Source organism: Aquarana catesbeiana, linkage group LG07, assembly GCF_042186555.1.
Source record: "Aquarana catesbeiana isolate 2022-GZ linkage group LG07, ASM4218655v1, whole genome shotgun sequence".
Taxonomy (NCBI): Eukaryota; Metazoa; Chordata; class Amphibia; order Anura; family Ranidae; genus Aquarana; species Aquarana catesbeiana.
In genome coordinates this window covers 96,251,505-96,267,388 of record NC_133330.1, presented here as the reverse complement: position 1 = coordinate 96,267,388, position 15,884 = coordinate 96,251,505, and the positions used below count along the sequence as shown (strand labels likewise).

Here is a 15,884-nt window from a genome sequence, read left to right as displayed (position 1 = left end):
CTCATCACGGCAGGCAGCGTGTTTAAACCTTCAAAAACTGGGGCCCTTTTAATAGGTGTTCCACTCATTTGGACCATGTATAGCACCCCTCAGGATAGCTTTAGGTAATGTAGCAAGACCAAAAAGAGTCCTGGTTCATAGGGTCCAGCCCATGCAAGGCCCGGGTACCATCCTGGAGCCGCAGTGGCAGGATGGATCTGGTTGTGGAGGCTTTTTAAATCCAGCCTGGATCCCTCCTGGAGCTCCGCAGAGCACATCTTCACTTGTGCCAACACCTTTAGACACTGACGAAAAAACTGAGGTACTCCTGGAAGGAGGAGGGGTTATATAGTCAACTTCCTGTATTGGGTGTGCCAGTGTAAACACCTGAAGGTAGCTATAACCCACTAAATACTTAAGGCTCTGCGTCCTATGATGTACGATAAACAGGAGTTTAGTCTGCACACATTTGCAAATACATGCGTAAGCTACAGGCCACGCCAAGGCACCCTGGTATCTGTAGTTCCTATCACTGACTGATGAGTGACACCACAGTGGAAGCACATGTATTCTATCCACAGGCTGTTCGGTAAGCAAGCTTGGCATTGTTTATATCTATTTGCCCTCCAATGCTGCTTACTGTAATGGCCAGTCATAGGAAGGGGTAGTGGACCCCTCTTTTGCAATAATGTTATATTGATCAGGCAACGTACTGACACCTTTGCAGCCATTGTGCAATTTGCTGGGTGCTTAGTGTGCACCTGTACCTTTAAGAAGGTGTGGTCCATCTGCCCTCCCCCTACTCATCAGAATGCGTGTGCTTCCACTGTGGAGTCACTCATCAGTCACTGATAGGAACTACAGATACCAGGGTGCCTTTTTGGATCACTAATGTGAGCAGCAAGTCACTGACTTGAAACATGTATGTTCAAAGCACATGCCTATTCAAGCACAGCCACCCCATGCATTGATGCAAGCATAAGCATGAACCCAGAATGCGTGCTTTCAAAAACAAGTCTACAATAGCAGTTCCCATACATATGTTCTGACAGATTCTCTCAGCTCATGTTAAGGAAGAGCAGAGTACAAACATATGTAAAGGGATTCCAGGGTTAAATTCTTTCATACCAGACCAGTAGGTATTCCCTGTATGACTTCCCACCCTCTTGCAATACTTCCAGATGAACCTAGCAGTCCTCCAGATGTTGATAGGGGTTTTTTGACTGACCATAAATGTAACCACTAATGTTTTTCCTCTAATTGTCTACCATCTAAATGGTCTCCCATCCTACTAACCTAAAAGCAATTTGCATTGGAAATGTAAGAGACATGACCATCCAAATACGAGCTACAATTCGGCTGACCACCAATAAAAGGAAAGGGGGCATCTTCCCTGATCACTAATGTGAAGGGACAAAACATTTTCACTGCCTGCTTTTCTTTCTTGGTTATATGAGGGTGTAGAACTGATCTGCCTTAGATTTCATATACAATATCTCCCAAAAGTGAGTATACCCCTCATATTTTTGTAAATATTTTATTATATCTTTTCATGTGAACTTACTTTTTTTTTTTTTTTTGCCAGCGGTTTAGACATTGATGGCTGTGTGTTGAGTTATTTTGAGGGAACAGCAAGTTTAAACTGTTCTACAAGCTGTACACTTACGAATTTACATTGTAGCAAAGTGTAATTTCCTTCGTGTTGTCACATGAAAAGATTTAAGAAAATTTTACCAAAATGTGGGGGGTGTACTCACTTTTGTGAGATACTGTATATTAGGTGCACCAAATCTTTTGTTTATGGATAATATCTACACAGCTTACTGATCATACTATGCACTGTGAGCTGAAGATTCAATCATTTTTAAAGCAGGGGTTCCCTGAGATCTCACATTTTTTCAAAGGTTCCTTTGTGTTAAAAAGTTAAAGAAAGACTGTTCCAAACACTTTATTGTAGGCATGCGCAATATATAAATAATAACTGGGTGTCTGGTATTGACTCAACATGATATACAGTAATATAATAAAAGTATACCTATTTCTTATACTTTTAGTTTTTAAGAGCATAACTACACTTAACACCTTCACATCAAATTGCTATAGGCCGGACGGGCCTTTCGACCTTCTGAGTGGACGTCATATGATGCCCTCTCTGGAGGCACCGTGCAGCTGACACAGCCGATGACTGATCTGGTCGGTTCCAGTATCGTGATTGCTGTGACTAATCACAGCAGATCACATGACAATTGTAAACAATGCATGGCTTCCTTTCATGCCAATTATTGTATAGAATTGTTTTGCTAGCTGTGATTGGCCACTGTGATCACATGGTAAAGATAGGGGTCATCACAGCCCATGTGTACCATGTGATTAGGCCAATCACAGCTAATCCCAACAAGACACACTGAATGAATCAGTTCATTCAGTAAAAATGGTTGCTTATACCAATGAAATGCAAAAATAAAAAAGATCCTGATCACTTCCCCAGAGTAGTACAGTGTAACACTGTATTGCTCTGGTTACAGTGTGTGTTAAAAAAAAACTGAACTAAATTAAACTTTGTTTTACATACCCTCACCAGTCAGTGACCCTGATCACCGCCACACCAGTTATATGATATTGCTATGCTGTACTGGTGACAGTATGCAACAAAAAAAAATAATTGTGAAAAAGTTTTCTTTTTACATTTCTTCATTTTCCAAAAAATTGTGACAAACAAATTACATTTTCAAAAAAAAAAAAAAAAAAAAAAACTCGGCATGCCTCTTATTAAATACGACTTTCCAAAAAGGGGTTATTTGTACTGTCCTGGCTTTTTCAAGCCTCAAAAAAAAAATCAGATAGACTGTCAGTACATCAGGATTGATTGATTTTTTTCAGATATATACCATAGTTCGTACAGACTAAATAAAACACAGATTTGGGTTATTTTCACCAAGGAAATGTAGCAGAATACATGTTGACCTAAATTTATGAAGAATTTATTTGCAAAATTTTATAACAAATGAAGAAAAGCTTTTTTTTTTTTTTTTTTTTACTTTTTCATTTTTTTAAATTTATTTAGCAAACAATAAAAAACCCAGTGGTGATTAAATGCACCAAATGAAAGCTCCATTTGTGTGAAGAAAATAACAATTTCTTATGGGTACAGTGTTGCATGACGGCGCAATTGTCAAAGTGTGACAGTGCTGAAAATTGGCCTGGGCAGGAAGAGGCTAAAAGTGTCCGGTATTGAAGTGGTTAAATGATTTTCAGACATGATGCAGTAAAATGTAAAGATTCCAATGCAGCTTGCTTTTAAACCCCCTTTTTACCAGTGGGCTTTGCATTGTGGTTTGTGTGTTGTTTTTTTTTTAATACATACATACTACTGTTAATGTTATAAAGTCCTCCAAAGGGAATATCTGTTTTAGCCTACATTTGCTAAAATCCTCCTTTCTTGAGCCTAGGTTCACATTGGCACGATTTGGCATGCTATTTGACGTGTCAAATCGCATGCTGAATCGGCGACTATTGTCGGCAATGGCGCCGTCAGAATCGGTCTGGCGCCGACTTTGAGGCGCTGCACCGATTCCCAAAAAAAGTTCCTTTTGACGACTTCAGGGGCGATTTGTTTAGACATCTGTGCTGAAACCTGCACAGATGTCTGTCAAATCGCCCTCGAAGTCAGACTGCATTGCCGGGTTGAAATAGTGCAAGTTCAGCTATGATTTCTATCCCGCAGCAATGTGAATCTAGGCTAAGAGATTAGTTGCTCTTCCAACCCTCTGTTCCAGTGATGCACTGATTAATGCGACCTCAGTGCAGTAACAAGGTGGTTGCCTAGCTAACAAATGAAGCAAGCAGACACTGGTGATTCTAGGGACTAGACATTTACTATCTGTGTTTGCTTACAAAAGGGTTTTGTACTAATTTTCCCCATTTAAGGCTAGGTCCACATCTGTTCCAACTGCAGATCTGCACCACAACCACCTGCACAGAAAATGGCGCTGGATGCGTACAGGTGCCAATGAGTCTAACAGCACGCCATATGCCAGGGATATGCAATTAGTGGACCTCCAGCTGTTGCAGAACTGGTGGGGGGGGGGGGGGGCGGCGGTACCTAGACTCAATTTTGTTAGGGGGTGTGTATAGAATAAAAAGAATTGATTGACTGGCATTATAAATACCCATTTATTTTCATTGTTTAGAAAGAAGCTGGAGTGGAATGTAAGAAATACTTTTATCTAAGTCAATTCATTGTCATATCCCTTCTACCCACCCACACCATTTTGAACCCATAAGCAATATATACAGCAGATGATATATATAATTTTTTTACATTTTGGACTTTTAGGATGTATTAACTATATTCAAGTTTCCAGATGGGAGGGACCTTTTCAGGGAGAGCTGTTCCTTTGCAGAAATATTTTTTGTTTATACTAACAATCTCCTTTATGTAGTTGGAGTGATCACAGTAAAACAAATGCGCTAAATTTTTAACTCCATAGTAGAAGTAGTATAGATGCAATTCTGAATGTTGTTCCCTTTAGTGTAAATCTAGGTCACAGTTCACAGATAAGAAAGGGGTGCTATTGTTATTTTTCAATGAGCCTCTCCATTTTGGGATTGATGAAGGAGAATCCATGAAACGCAGTCTGGTCCATTGAATCAATAAGGTTTTTATCACTGTAGGAGAGTCGTGGCTTTTCACTGAGGAACTCACGGTCAAAGTTGGTGTAATCACTAGGGGATTTCTAGGGAAAGAAAAAAGCAAAAGTGGGAATGATGTAAATGTACCCTGGGTTATAACACTCATTTGCACAACACACAATCCTATGGACCACATACAGTTTATACATCAGACAGCATTATAGGTTCTACTTTACAAAAATGTTACAGCTTTTCTGACCTTTTTTCTCTTCTTTTTTTTTTTTTTAGGTTCCAGACCTTGCATGAGGTTTCCTGTACCTGAAAGGTGGCTGAAATCTGGCATCATGGCAGAGGCATTTGTATCCAAAGGTCCTTATATATGCTCCTATATATGTGAGAGGCTGAACTTAGTCTATCAAGCACTAACATTAATGGGACGGAAGTTTAACATCTGCCTATGTTGTGTCTGCTGTACAAAAGCCAATGCATTGGCCAGAAACAGCTGTGAAATTTTTGATTTAGCTGGAGAACCAACACATTAATTGAATGTGTTAAAGGGGTTGTGGCAAAAAGACAAAACATTTTTTACTTGCCATAAAATCTTTTTATTTTAATACAATGTACATTGAGGGACACAGGATGAAGTATTCAGATACATTGGGTTACATAATTGGCAAGGTTTAATAAAGACACCAGTCCATCCAGTTCAACCTGTGTGGGTGTTTGTGTGTTTATGTCAATATCATTTTGCATTATCCTGTATATCGAGTTCCTTAAGATGCTCATGTACGTTTTTTGAAATTATGGACATCCCCCCCACCAACTGTGAAAGGGAGTTCCACATCCTTATCGCTATGACATTAAAGAACCCCTTACACAGGTTAAAGGTAAACCACTTCTGAGTGGCCCAGTGTTCCCTTAAGCAACCAGAGATTGAATAGTTTTCTTCCTGAGTTAGAATCAGCATTGAGAGTTTGTACATTGCTATCATATCCCCTCTTAAGTAGCTCTTTTCCAGGGAGAAAACGTTTAATGATTGTAGTTTTTCCTCATAACTTAGGTCCTCCAGTCCCCTTATTAGCTTTGTTGCCCTTCTCTGGACTCACTCCAATAGACAGTTCCAGCACATCTTTTCTGAGAACTAGTGACCAGAAATGGACGGCATACTCAAGATGTGGCTGGACCAGAGTTTTGTAAAGTGGTAGAATTATAGTCTTATCTCTTGAATAAAAACCCCCTTTTAATGGATGCTAATAAACTGATAGCTTTGCTTGCTGCTGCAGCTTGGCATTGCATGCTTATTCTGAGCCTGTGATCTACTAGGACCCCCAGATCTTTTTCCATCCTGAATTCCCCCAAAAGTTCCCACCCTAGTGAGTAACTTGAGTGCATATTTTTGGCCCCCAAGGGCATTACTATACATTTTTCAACATGAACCCTTTTATGACTAAGCCTATTTTTGACATTTGGTGTTTACAAGTTAAAATCCATATTTTTGGCTAGAAAATTACTTAGAGCCCCCAAACATTATAGCAGAGAATCTAGAGAATAAAATGGTGATTGTTGCAATATTTTACGTCACACGGTATTTGTGCAGCGGTGTTTTAAACGCAACTTTTTAGGAAAAGGGACACTTTCATGAATTTAAAAAAAAAAAACAAACAGTAAAGTTAGCCCAATTTTTTTGTATAATGTGAAAGACGATGTTACGCCGAGTGAATGGATACCAAACATGTCACGCTTTATAATTGCATGTACTCGTGGAATGGCGACAAACTACGGTACCTAAAAATTTCCATAGGCGACGCTTTACATTTTTTTTACGGTTACCAGGTTAGAGTTACAGAGGAGGTCTAGTGCTAGAATTATTGCTCTCGCTCTGACGATCACGGCGATACCTCACATGTGTGATTTAAACACCGTTTACATATGCGGGCGCGACTTCCGTATGCGTTTTCTTTGCTGCGCGAGCTCGCGGGGACGGGGGTGCTTTAAATTTCAATTTATTAATAAATTGTGTTTAAAAAAAAAAAAAAAAAAAATTGATCAATTTTATTGCTGTCACAAGGAATGTAAACATCCCTTGTGACAGTAATAGGTGGTGACAATAGGTGGTACAATAGGTGGTACTCTTTATGGAGGGATCGGGGGTCTAAAAGACCCCCGATCCCTCCTTTGCACTTCAAAGTATTCAGATCGCCGTTTTTGGCAATTCTGAATACTGTATATTTTTTTTAAATTGGCGCCATTGGCAGCCGAGTAAACGGGAAGTGACGTCATGATGTTGTTTCCATGTTTACAATTAGGAGTCTGGAACAAAGCCACTTACGGCTTCCTTCCAGTCTGTCCCTTGGTGATCGGGCCTCCCAGTGGAACAGGAGGCCCGGTAAGAGCGGTGGGAGGCGGTATAAGAGCCGAGTGGCTTTTAGCCACATCAGTTGATATACCTGGAAAGCCGATCGTCGTCTCTAAAAAACAGTACCTGGATGATGCCTGCAGCTGCGGGGAAAGCCGAGTACGCAGATCTGCGTACGCTAGGCGGAAAGGAGTTAAACCTCATTTGCTATGTGGCTGCCCATCCCAAGGTCTTCTTGCAAAGTTTCTATATCCTGCTGTGAGGTTATTGCCCTTCTTAGTTTTGTATCAACAGCAAACAATGAGATTGAACTATTTACACCAACCTCTATATAATTTATAAGTAAATTAAACAGAATTGGACCCAAGACAGAGCCCTAGGCTCACAACTCCAGACCATTCTGAGTACACACCATCAACACCCTTTGGAAGCACCCCTGTAACCAGTTTTCTATCCTGGTACATAGATTATCATCCGTGCCAACAGACCCCAATTTGTAAATTAAGTGTTTATGGTGAACTGTATCGAATGCTTTGGCCAAATCCAGACCATGTCCACAGGCCTTCCTCTATCTAGATAACAGCTCATTCCTCATAGAATGTAAACAGAATGGTCTGGCAACAACAATCAGTTTATATACTATTGATGTTAGGCTGACTGTCCTGTAGTTTCCAGGTATATATCTTGGCCCTTTTTTGAATATTCATACCCCGTTGACTTTTCGCCAAGCAGCTGGTACCATTCCAGGCACCAAGATGTCCTTAAAAATTAGGAATGATCCAGCTATAACCAGGTGAAGTTCTTTGAGGACTCTCGGGTGTAAGCCATCTGCTCCTGGTGATTTATTTACGTTAAGTTTTTTTTTTTGGACACTGGCTTCTGTTGGCCACAAGGGTACATTCAGTGTTTTGTTGCTAACAATACAGTCTTGATTATTATACCCATCCTTTTCCTTTGTAAAAACTGAGGGGAAGAATGAATTTAATACATTTGCATTCCCCTTGTCATTTGTAACCAACTTCCCCTGTTCATCCTTTATGGAGGACCGCTTTCTTACTAATAATATATTTCAAGGTTTTGAGGGAATTTTTTTACTCATCTCCACTTATGGTCTATTTTATCTGCCCTGATTGTATACTTACAATTCTTATTGCATTCCTTGTAGTGCTGGAAAGCCAACAACGACCCCCCGACCTTTTGTTTAAGGCCATTTTTTCTCTTTTCATCTAACGTTTAGCCACCCATGTTTGAGCGTAGTTTTTTTTAAATTTGTTGCCTATTGGAATTCACTGCCTAATGCTATTATTTAAGATGTTCTTAAAGCACTCATATAGAAATTGATCCCATATAAAATCTTGTAGTGTGCAGCGCAGTTTAGAAAAGTTGGCTCGTTTGAAATTTAGTGTTCATGCATTACCCTGGTGACATCTATTCCTACAATTTACACTGAATGTAATTACTCTGACTGCAGTTATCCCTTATGTTGACATCTGCAATCAGATCTGTGTTATTCATAATTAGTAGATCTAGAAGAGCATTATTTCAGGTTAGGGCATCTACCAATTGACACATAAAGTTGTCCTGCAAGAAATTTAAGAAATGACAAGCCTTAAATGACTGAGCAGTTCTGTCTGCCCAGTCGATATCTGGAAGACTGAAGTACACTATTATAATAACATTGTCCTGCCTCACCGCCATTCTTAACTGCGACAGCAGATCAGACTCCTCCTCAGCCTTCCGGTTTGGGGCCCGTAGCATAAGCCTACTATTTCCCATTTTTTTTCTTCCCTTTGAAGCTCCAGCTACAATTATTCTACCTCTTTCCAGAAGACAGGTGGTTATGCTACTGTCTTCATGAGATTGGACACTAGTGAAACAAAGTTGTAATTATAGCCCAGTATGCCTCAGTTTTGTAGCAAGCAATAGCAGAAGGGGGATCACAAGAACAGAGGGGAGGGACTCGTGTCCATTAATGTCCTCCAGGAAAAAGATTTTAATGCAAGTCAAAAATCCTATTTTCTTCATTGTACATTAAAGGGACGCAGGTGATGGAAGTGTTGCCTCTGTACTGTTTTTTTTATTTTTTTTATTTGAAAAAGTAGACAAAAGGGACACAGCAAAGTATTTACGGACACTGGGAAGTCCAAAAGCAAGCCAACTGTGGGGCATGCAACACAAATATTATGTTGTTTACAAACTGATTGAACTATTTTATTGTTTACAAATTGAAAAGAAGCACTGGTTCGTGATACATTGAATTTTAGGGAATAATTAGCGCTGTGTATGTGTGTGTGTGTGTATATATATATATATATATATATATATATATATATATATATATATATATATATATATATATATATATATATATATATATATATATATATATATATATATAGTATTTTTGATCAATTTTTAAATTTTATGCAGCTGCTGATAGGGTGTTTTTGAATACATTTAACAATCGTTAATGTTGAATGCCCACAGCAAAACTTAGAAAGTGTTAAAAGTTCCAGAAAGATGGGGACATGCAAGTAAGTATCCATAATGTCCACAGAGGCCAGAAGGCCTCTCAGATGGAGGAAAGCACAGACTAACCTGATGGATTACATACAGAATTTTGGTGTTGAGAACAATTAAATTCAGTACAGGGTAACACCCCTGGTCTGGGAACATTAAATCGGTTTGAATAGAAACTTTGAAACCCCATTCCCGAACACCAGCTACGATTCCTTATGAGAGGAGCTGTTCCAGAGCTGCATAAAGGTCCACCAATATTTTCAGGGGTGTTGACAGAAATTCCACGTCCTAGGACCATATGGCCGCAAAAGCCAACAGATGCCCCCCCTCCACTGTGCCAAGTGGGGGCTCCCCCTCATTATTAGGACGACGCATTCACAGAAATAGAGGGTTTGGGTGTCCAGAATTTATGGCAAAACCGAGTTCCAGGTGTTGCCTTGGAGGTTTGGGAGAAAAAAAAAAGGAACTCTTTGTGACAAACACAGTATCAGACCCCTGCCCTTCTCACCAACTCGTTACAAAGGACTGGCCAACCTCACACCATGCTGTCACTTGCGTAACAATGCCACTCTCAGCTGTACCCTGCACAATGATTTTTCAGCTTGCAGGACCCAATCTAGGTGCCAGCAGCCTAAGAGTGAATGTCACTGCGTTAAGTTAATTAAGCAATTGACCCTTTAAACTCCAAACTGCTACCAGATAGCTTTTTGGGTCTATCAACCCTGCACAATATTAGCAAGAACAATTGTGAAAAATAAACGTCTGTACACACACACACGGTCACCACAGACAGGTATATTCAGAGATTTATTGTATACAGTAGCACTTTTCAAGAGACAGGGATTCATTTAGTTTGCATTAAAAGCCTTAAAGGCAGTTTTAAGACTTTTCAAAATAGGGTTTAATAATAAAAAATGTCAAATTGGTGCGAATAAAATATTTACAGAAAAAAGGATGTTACGAAGAAATAAAGAGACAAAGCAGCAGAGAAATAAATAGGGGTTGAAAAGGAAGAATAATTGCAGTTTCCTTGGTTTTAGCAGAGTTCAGTCAATGGGCAAGGTGTTATTGTCTCTCATAACTTGACAGATGTTCCTTGGTTGATGGTACATGAGTGCTGTCCAAAATGTGGATGCATTCCGAAAATCTTCACATCAAGGGGGTGTTTACAGGGACCATCTGACCAATCATCTGGTCTAAAGGGAGGTTGCTGGGATGTCACCACCTTTATGACCACTTCCCAGATAGTTTTAGATAAGTATTCATATCTCTATCTTACTAACTTGCAGATTGTCCAGCTTGAAATGCGCTTTGAAATAAATATAAATGTGGCAGGTTTTAGATGTCTACTTTACCTAGGAGGAATAAGGGGTGCCAGTGGTTCCCCATATGGTCTGACGTACAAGTGTCTGGACTTGAAACATTACCAATTAACTGGGGAGAGTAAATATGTCTATATTCTGGCTGTGCTATTGTTATTTTAGAAGTTATGGACTATACTGGGATGATGGATTCTACCAAGAGGCAGATATGTGTATTGTATGAATTCCAACTGTGGTTTTTATGACCCAATGTCTTAACTCTCTGGTCCCGCAAGCAGGTCAGCTGGACAGTTTTATGGTCCCAGGGATGCGTATTGGGAGATTGATAAGAGATGTGTGCCATGAAATGATTGTGGATTGTAGGATCTGAAGGAAAAGGCAGGGGGGGAGGTCATTGCAGCGGTCTTGTGACAAGATAGCAAGGGAGGACCTGAACAAAATGGCTGCTACACACACAGCTGATTGTGTGCCCAGTACACACAACCATTACACTCTATCCTTTGGTTTTCAAGGTTTCCCTGATGGAGATACCGTTTCCCCTGATCACCTTCTTGTCAAAGTTTTCTAGGCATATGCCAAAGAAACATTTCTTGCACTGATGCTCTGCATGCCAATGTTTAAAGTGACACCAAAGGTTTGGGTTTTTTTTTTTTTTTAAATAACAAACATGTCATCCTTACCTCCACTGTGCAGCTTGTTTTGCACGGAGTGGCCCCGAACCTGGTCTTCTGGGGTCCCTCGGCGGCTCCTCCCCACATCAGATAACCCCCTGGGAGAAGCGCTCTCCCGGGGGGTTACCTTGCGGGCGCGCTCCCTAGTCCAGCATTCGGCGTCCATAGAGGCCGAATGCAGGACTCGGCCCGCCCCCCGGGTAATTGGATTTGATTTACAGCAGCGGGAGCCAATGGCTGCACTGCTATCAATCTCTCCAATCAAGAGCCCAGAACCCCCTGCAGAGAGAGAGTGGGTCCTCCTGAGATAATTTCGAGGGTTCAGGTAAGTAAAACGGGGGGCTGGGGGGCCGGTCACAGATAGGTGTTTTTTCACCTTCATGCATAGGATGCATGAAGGTGAAAAGACATGAACCTTTACAACCCCTTTAAGCTAAAGGGTCCTCCACATGTGTGCCAAAAAGTAGGTGCATTTTGGTGTCTAATATCTGATAGCACATCCACACATAGTAGGGCTACAGGCATGAGCTCTAGCCATTGGAGGACAGAAGGATTTGACAGTATAGATCCAGGATCCCAAGACATAACTCTTACAAGGAGGGTCTGGCAGATTGACATGGCCACTTTGGCAGGTTGCAGGGCAGGAAAATAAGGCCTCTCAAAGGGCTTTTATCCTTTTGTCCACCCAGTCTTTAAACATAGGGATGTCCTCAACAGGAACATTTAGAGTCTTCAAAAGACAGAAAATAGCCGGGTTTACAATGGGGACTTTATTTTAATGAACCCTTCCTCTAAAGTACATATGTCAAAAACAAGGAAGGCCCGACAGGCCTTGTCATGTGGCCCTCGCACCAGGTTTTGCAGCCAGAACGTACCGTAACGCCATTCCCCACCTCCGGCTCTTACTCTCCAGCTCCCTGTTGTAACTTGTAAACATAAAACCGCCTACACAGGGAGGTAGTAGAGCCGGGCAAAAGTAGGCGACAGATGCGAGAAAGCTTTGGGGGGTAGGGGTTGCACACACTGCATAATGAACATCTAAACCTGGCACGTAGCGCACTCCCGAACCCTGCACTCGGCACGTAGCGCACCCCCGAACCCTGCACTCGGCACGTAGCGCACCCCCGAACCCTGCACTCGGCACATAACACACTCCTGAACTCTGCACTCTGTACACAATGCACTCCTGAACCCTGCACTCTGTATGTAGTGCACCCCAGATACAACTGGCCTTGTGAGGGCAATCATACTGCTGATGCTGCCCGCGAATAGTTGGACACCCATATTCTATAGGGTACAGCTGTACAATATGTTTAGTAAGAGCAAATGCTATCTGTTCTAGGTCAATCACCATATAAGACAGTGGCCTGGGCTATCAGTGTGGGGGGAGGACACTGCATGCTCCCCTGGCACTGTTAGTGGATCATAAGCGGACAAGGCACCCTGGACTGCTGCCCTTGCACTTATGATCTGCCATCCTAGGTATAGCATGAGGGATTGCCCATAAGGGTTCTAAAGCAACCACTGCTGGAGCAGGAAGGGTTAATGCGGTCTGTGATCAGGTCACTGTATGGTAGCAGGAAGCCTAAGTAATGTCTGGAGAATAGTTGACCTGATGCAAACATGAAAGAGATGGTGGGAAGGAAACAAGGTATGTGCACCCATGAGCAGTAAGACCACCAGGTGGAGGACTCATGCAGGAGTCATAGGGAAAATGAGCCCATGCAGTTGAAGTAAGGGTACCAAAATCCACACCAAAGGTGTTGCAGCCAGAGCTCAGTATTTTAACAAGACCAGAACAAAAAGGCACCAGCAGGCTCCCTCTAAATATGGGCAAAAGCCCTACTTACTGCAGTGGAGGTCCTTAGAAGGTCCTGTGGTTTCCAATAGGCACACATGGTAAGAGAGAGGCAGAAGCAAGGGAACATACTGCTTTGTTAGTCTTCACCCTACTGATGGGCATACCCTTTAAGGGGTCTTCAGAAACAAGGTCCCTCCATATGGGTGGACCATGGCCCTGGACCTGTAAAGCACTCTGTGGCTGCTCCACACATTGCGCATAAGTACATAGGAATGTGCCCTCAACAGAGTCAAATGGCAAAGGGTACAGCTTACAAGAGAATGCCAATGATCTGCAGATTCGGAAAGCTGCAAAACTTTGGCACTAAAGTGCTAGATGAAAAGAATATTAATAAAAGTGAAGAAAAGGGTTTCCTTTTCACTCAGAGGGAGAGGGCATCTGTCCTCCTAGGACACTAGCAAGTCTTTATAGATTTGTTTGGCAGTGTCAATTTTCTTGCAGGCAGCAGCATAAATTGTTTATCTGAATATTTCATCTTGTGTACCTTCATGTGCCATTAAGAAACACAATTTTCACTAGTGATATTATCTGACAGTTTATATCAGCAAAACAGCAGGAATGAACAGGGATGAACAGGGATTACGCAGGAACCTTATGAATAAAACAATATAACGTTTAGCTTACTTTTTTAATCCAGGATTGCACTGATCTGCACTGGGAAAATGCCAAACGGCAAGAGTGAGAGTTTGAAAGCTATGAATATTTTTGTCCTGACACTTACACACTTCTGGCCAGCCACACTTTCCCACAATTGCCTGTCTAGTCTGCCCTGACTAGCAACTCACAACTCTGCCTTGACTAATTGGTATCATTGCTAATAACAAGACTGGCAGTAAATGGCATATAAAAAAGTCAGTACCCATTTAAAAATGTACTGGATGTAACAAGCAATAGGAAATGTAAACAATGCATAATGCAAATCTGAAAAAATATGTTGCCAATACTTTTTTTGTAGTACGATTTTTTTTTTTGTATACATTCAGGAAGTGTCTTCCATACCACATGTTGTAAAAAGCATGCTTAAATAACTTAGAAAGTGAAGCTAAATCTTGCACTCGACTGTATGAGACAGAACAGTGTCTTAAGCTGGCCATACGTTATAACATTTTCTTATTCAATTTCCTTTAGATTTACCTTCAACTATGTAGTGCAAGTGCCTGATTGCATACAAAGTGAAAGTGTTTAGGTTTGACCTCATATCATAGGTTTTTGGTCAATCTTAAGGAAAATTGTATAATGTATGGCCAGCTTTATCCTTTATCAGACAGATCTGGAGTTTCATTAAGACAAGCAAGTCTAAAGCATGCAGCTTTTTATCTGTCTTTTTAGATAAACTAATGTGCTCTGGGAGTCTTTTGTAATGTTGGTTAATCATAAAAAGGGATTGTTTACATGACATAAAAAAAAAAAAAAAAAAAACTGTTTAAAAACCATTACAAAATAAGAAATAAAATGGACCAAAAACCATTATAGGTAACCCTTATGGTGAGAAGAACTACTAAAACTTGTATACATCACAATGAGGCATATTATGTTCCTACCCTTGCTGGTAATAGAGCCTTCTTCAAATTTCCCCACAAGTGTGTTGTGGCAATACCATCCACAAATACTGGCACCTCATAACTTAGATACTGGGGTTTGGCATCTGCTCACATGTTAGAATTTGGATCCTCCCGACTAAGGCATCGGAAATTAGCATCTCCTAACTTAAAGTGGTTGTAAACCCTCCGAGTCAACTTAATCTTAGCAGATAGTAGATAACACAGGCAGCTGATCGCTGCCTGTAAAAGTGCACTTACTTGTGTAGTTTCAATGTAAATCGTCTGTTTATCTTTGATGACGTCATGCGTGATTGCGCAGTATGCTCTTTCATTAACAGCATGTAAATTGTGCTGTTTCTGTATTTCTTGCATGTTGGGAAATTACTGTGGGCGAGATTCCCCTCTGAATGGCACAGAGGAGAAGTTTCGCGATGCAGCAATGATAGCCATTTCATGTTCTCATTGAGAATGCTCTGTTGCTGTAGTAACGGCAATCGAGAGCGAGGCCTGGTTACGACGCTATGGCGCATGCGCGAGATTTCGTCAGGAATGGGAACTAAGGGCGGAAGTGACGTCCACATCGGCTTTGGAAAACAGAAGAAAGAATGGTGCGGACGATACCCAGAAGATACTGCAAAATCAAACGCATAAAAAAAAGTACTTCTAACGCTCGTTTAGGAGTAATTTATATATCTCTTGCTTGGCAATTTAAAAAAAAACATTGAAATATTAGAAAAATAATACATTTTTTGCGGGGTTTACTTCCTCTTTAAAGTGACTGTAAACATGTTATACTTACCACCTCTGTGCAGCTGGTTTTGCACAGAGCAGCCTGGATCCTCCTCTTCTCGGGTCCCTCTTTGCTGCTCCTGGCTCCTCCCTCCTATCGAGTGCCCCCTCATCCAGCAGCTCTCCATGGGGGCACCGAAGCGGAGTCAGAGCTCTGTGTATCCATTCAGAAAGAGCCTGACCTGGCCCCGCCCCCTCTCTGCCCTGATTGGC

At 41.2% G+C, this 15,884-nt stretch overlaps 1 protein-coding gene across 4 annotated transcripts in view; it reads right to left on the bottom strand.

The window, feature by feature from the left end:
- Positions 1-1,911: 1,911 nt before the first annotated feature.
- Positions 1,912-15,884, bottom strand: part of PRKCD (protein kinase C delta) — a 184,301-nt gene continuing 170,328 nt past the window's right edge. For all 4 annotated transcript variants that reach the window (XM_073592511.1, XM_073592513.1, XM_073592512.1 and 1 more), the window contains exon 18: positions 1,912-4,715. In XM_073592511.1, the coding sequence (XP_073448612.1) occupies positions 4,557-4,715 (159 nt within the window). In that variant the 3' untranslated portion in view covers positions 1,912-4,556. The remainder of the gene's footprint in view (positions 4,716-15,884) is intronic.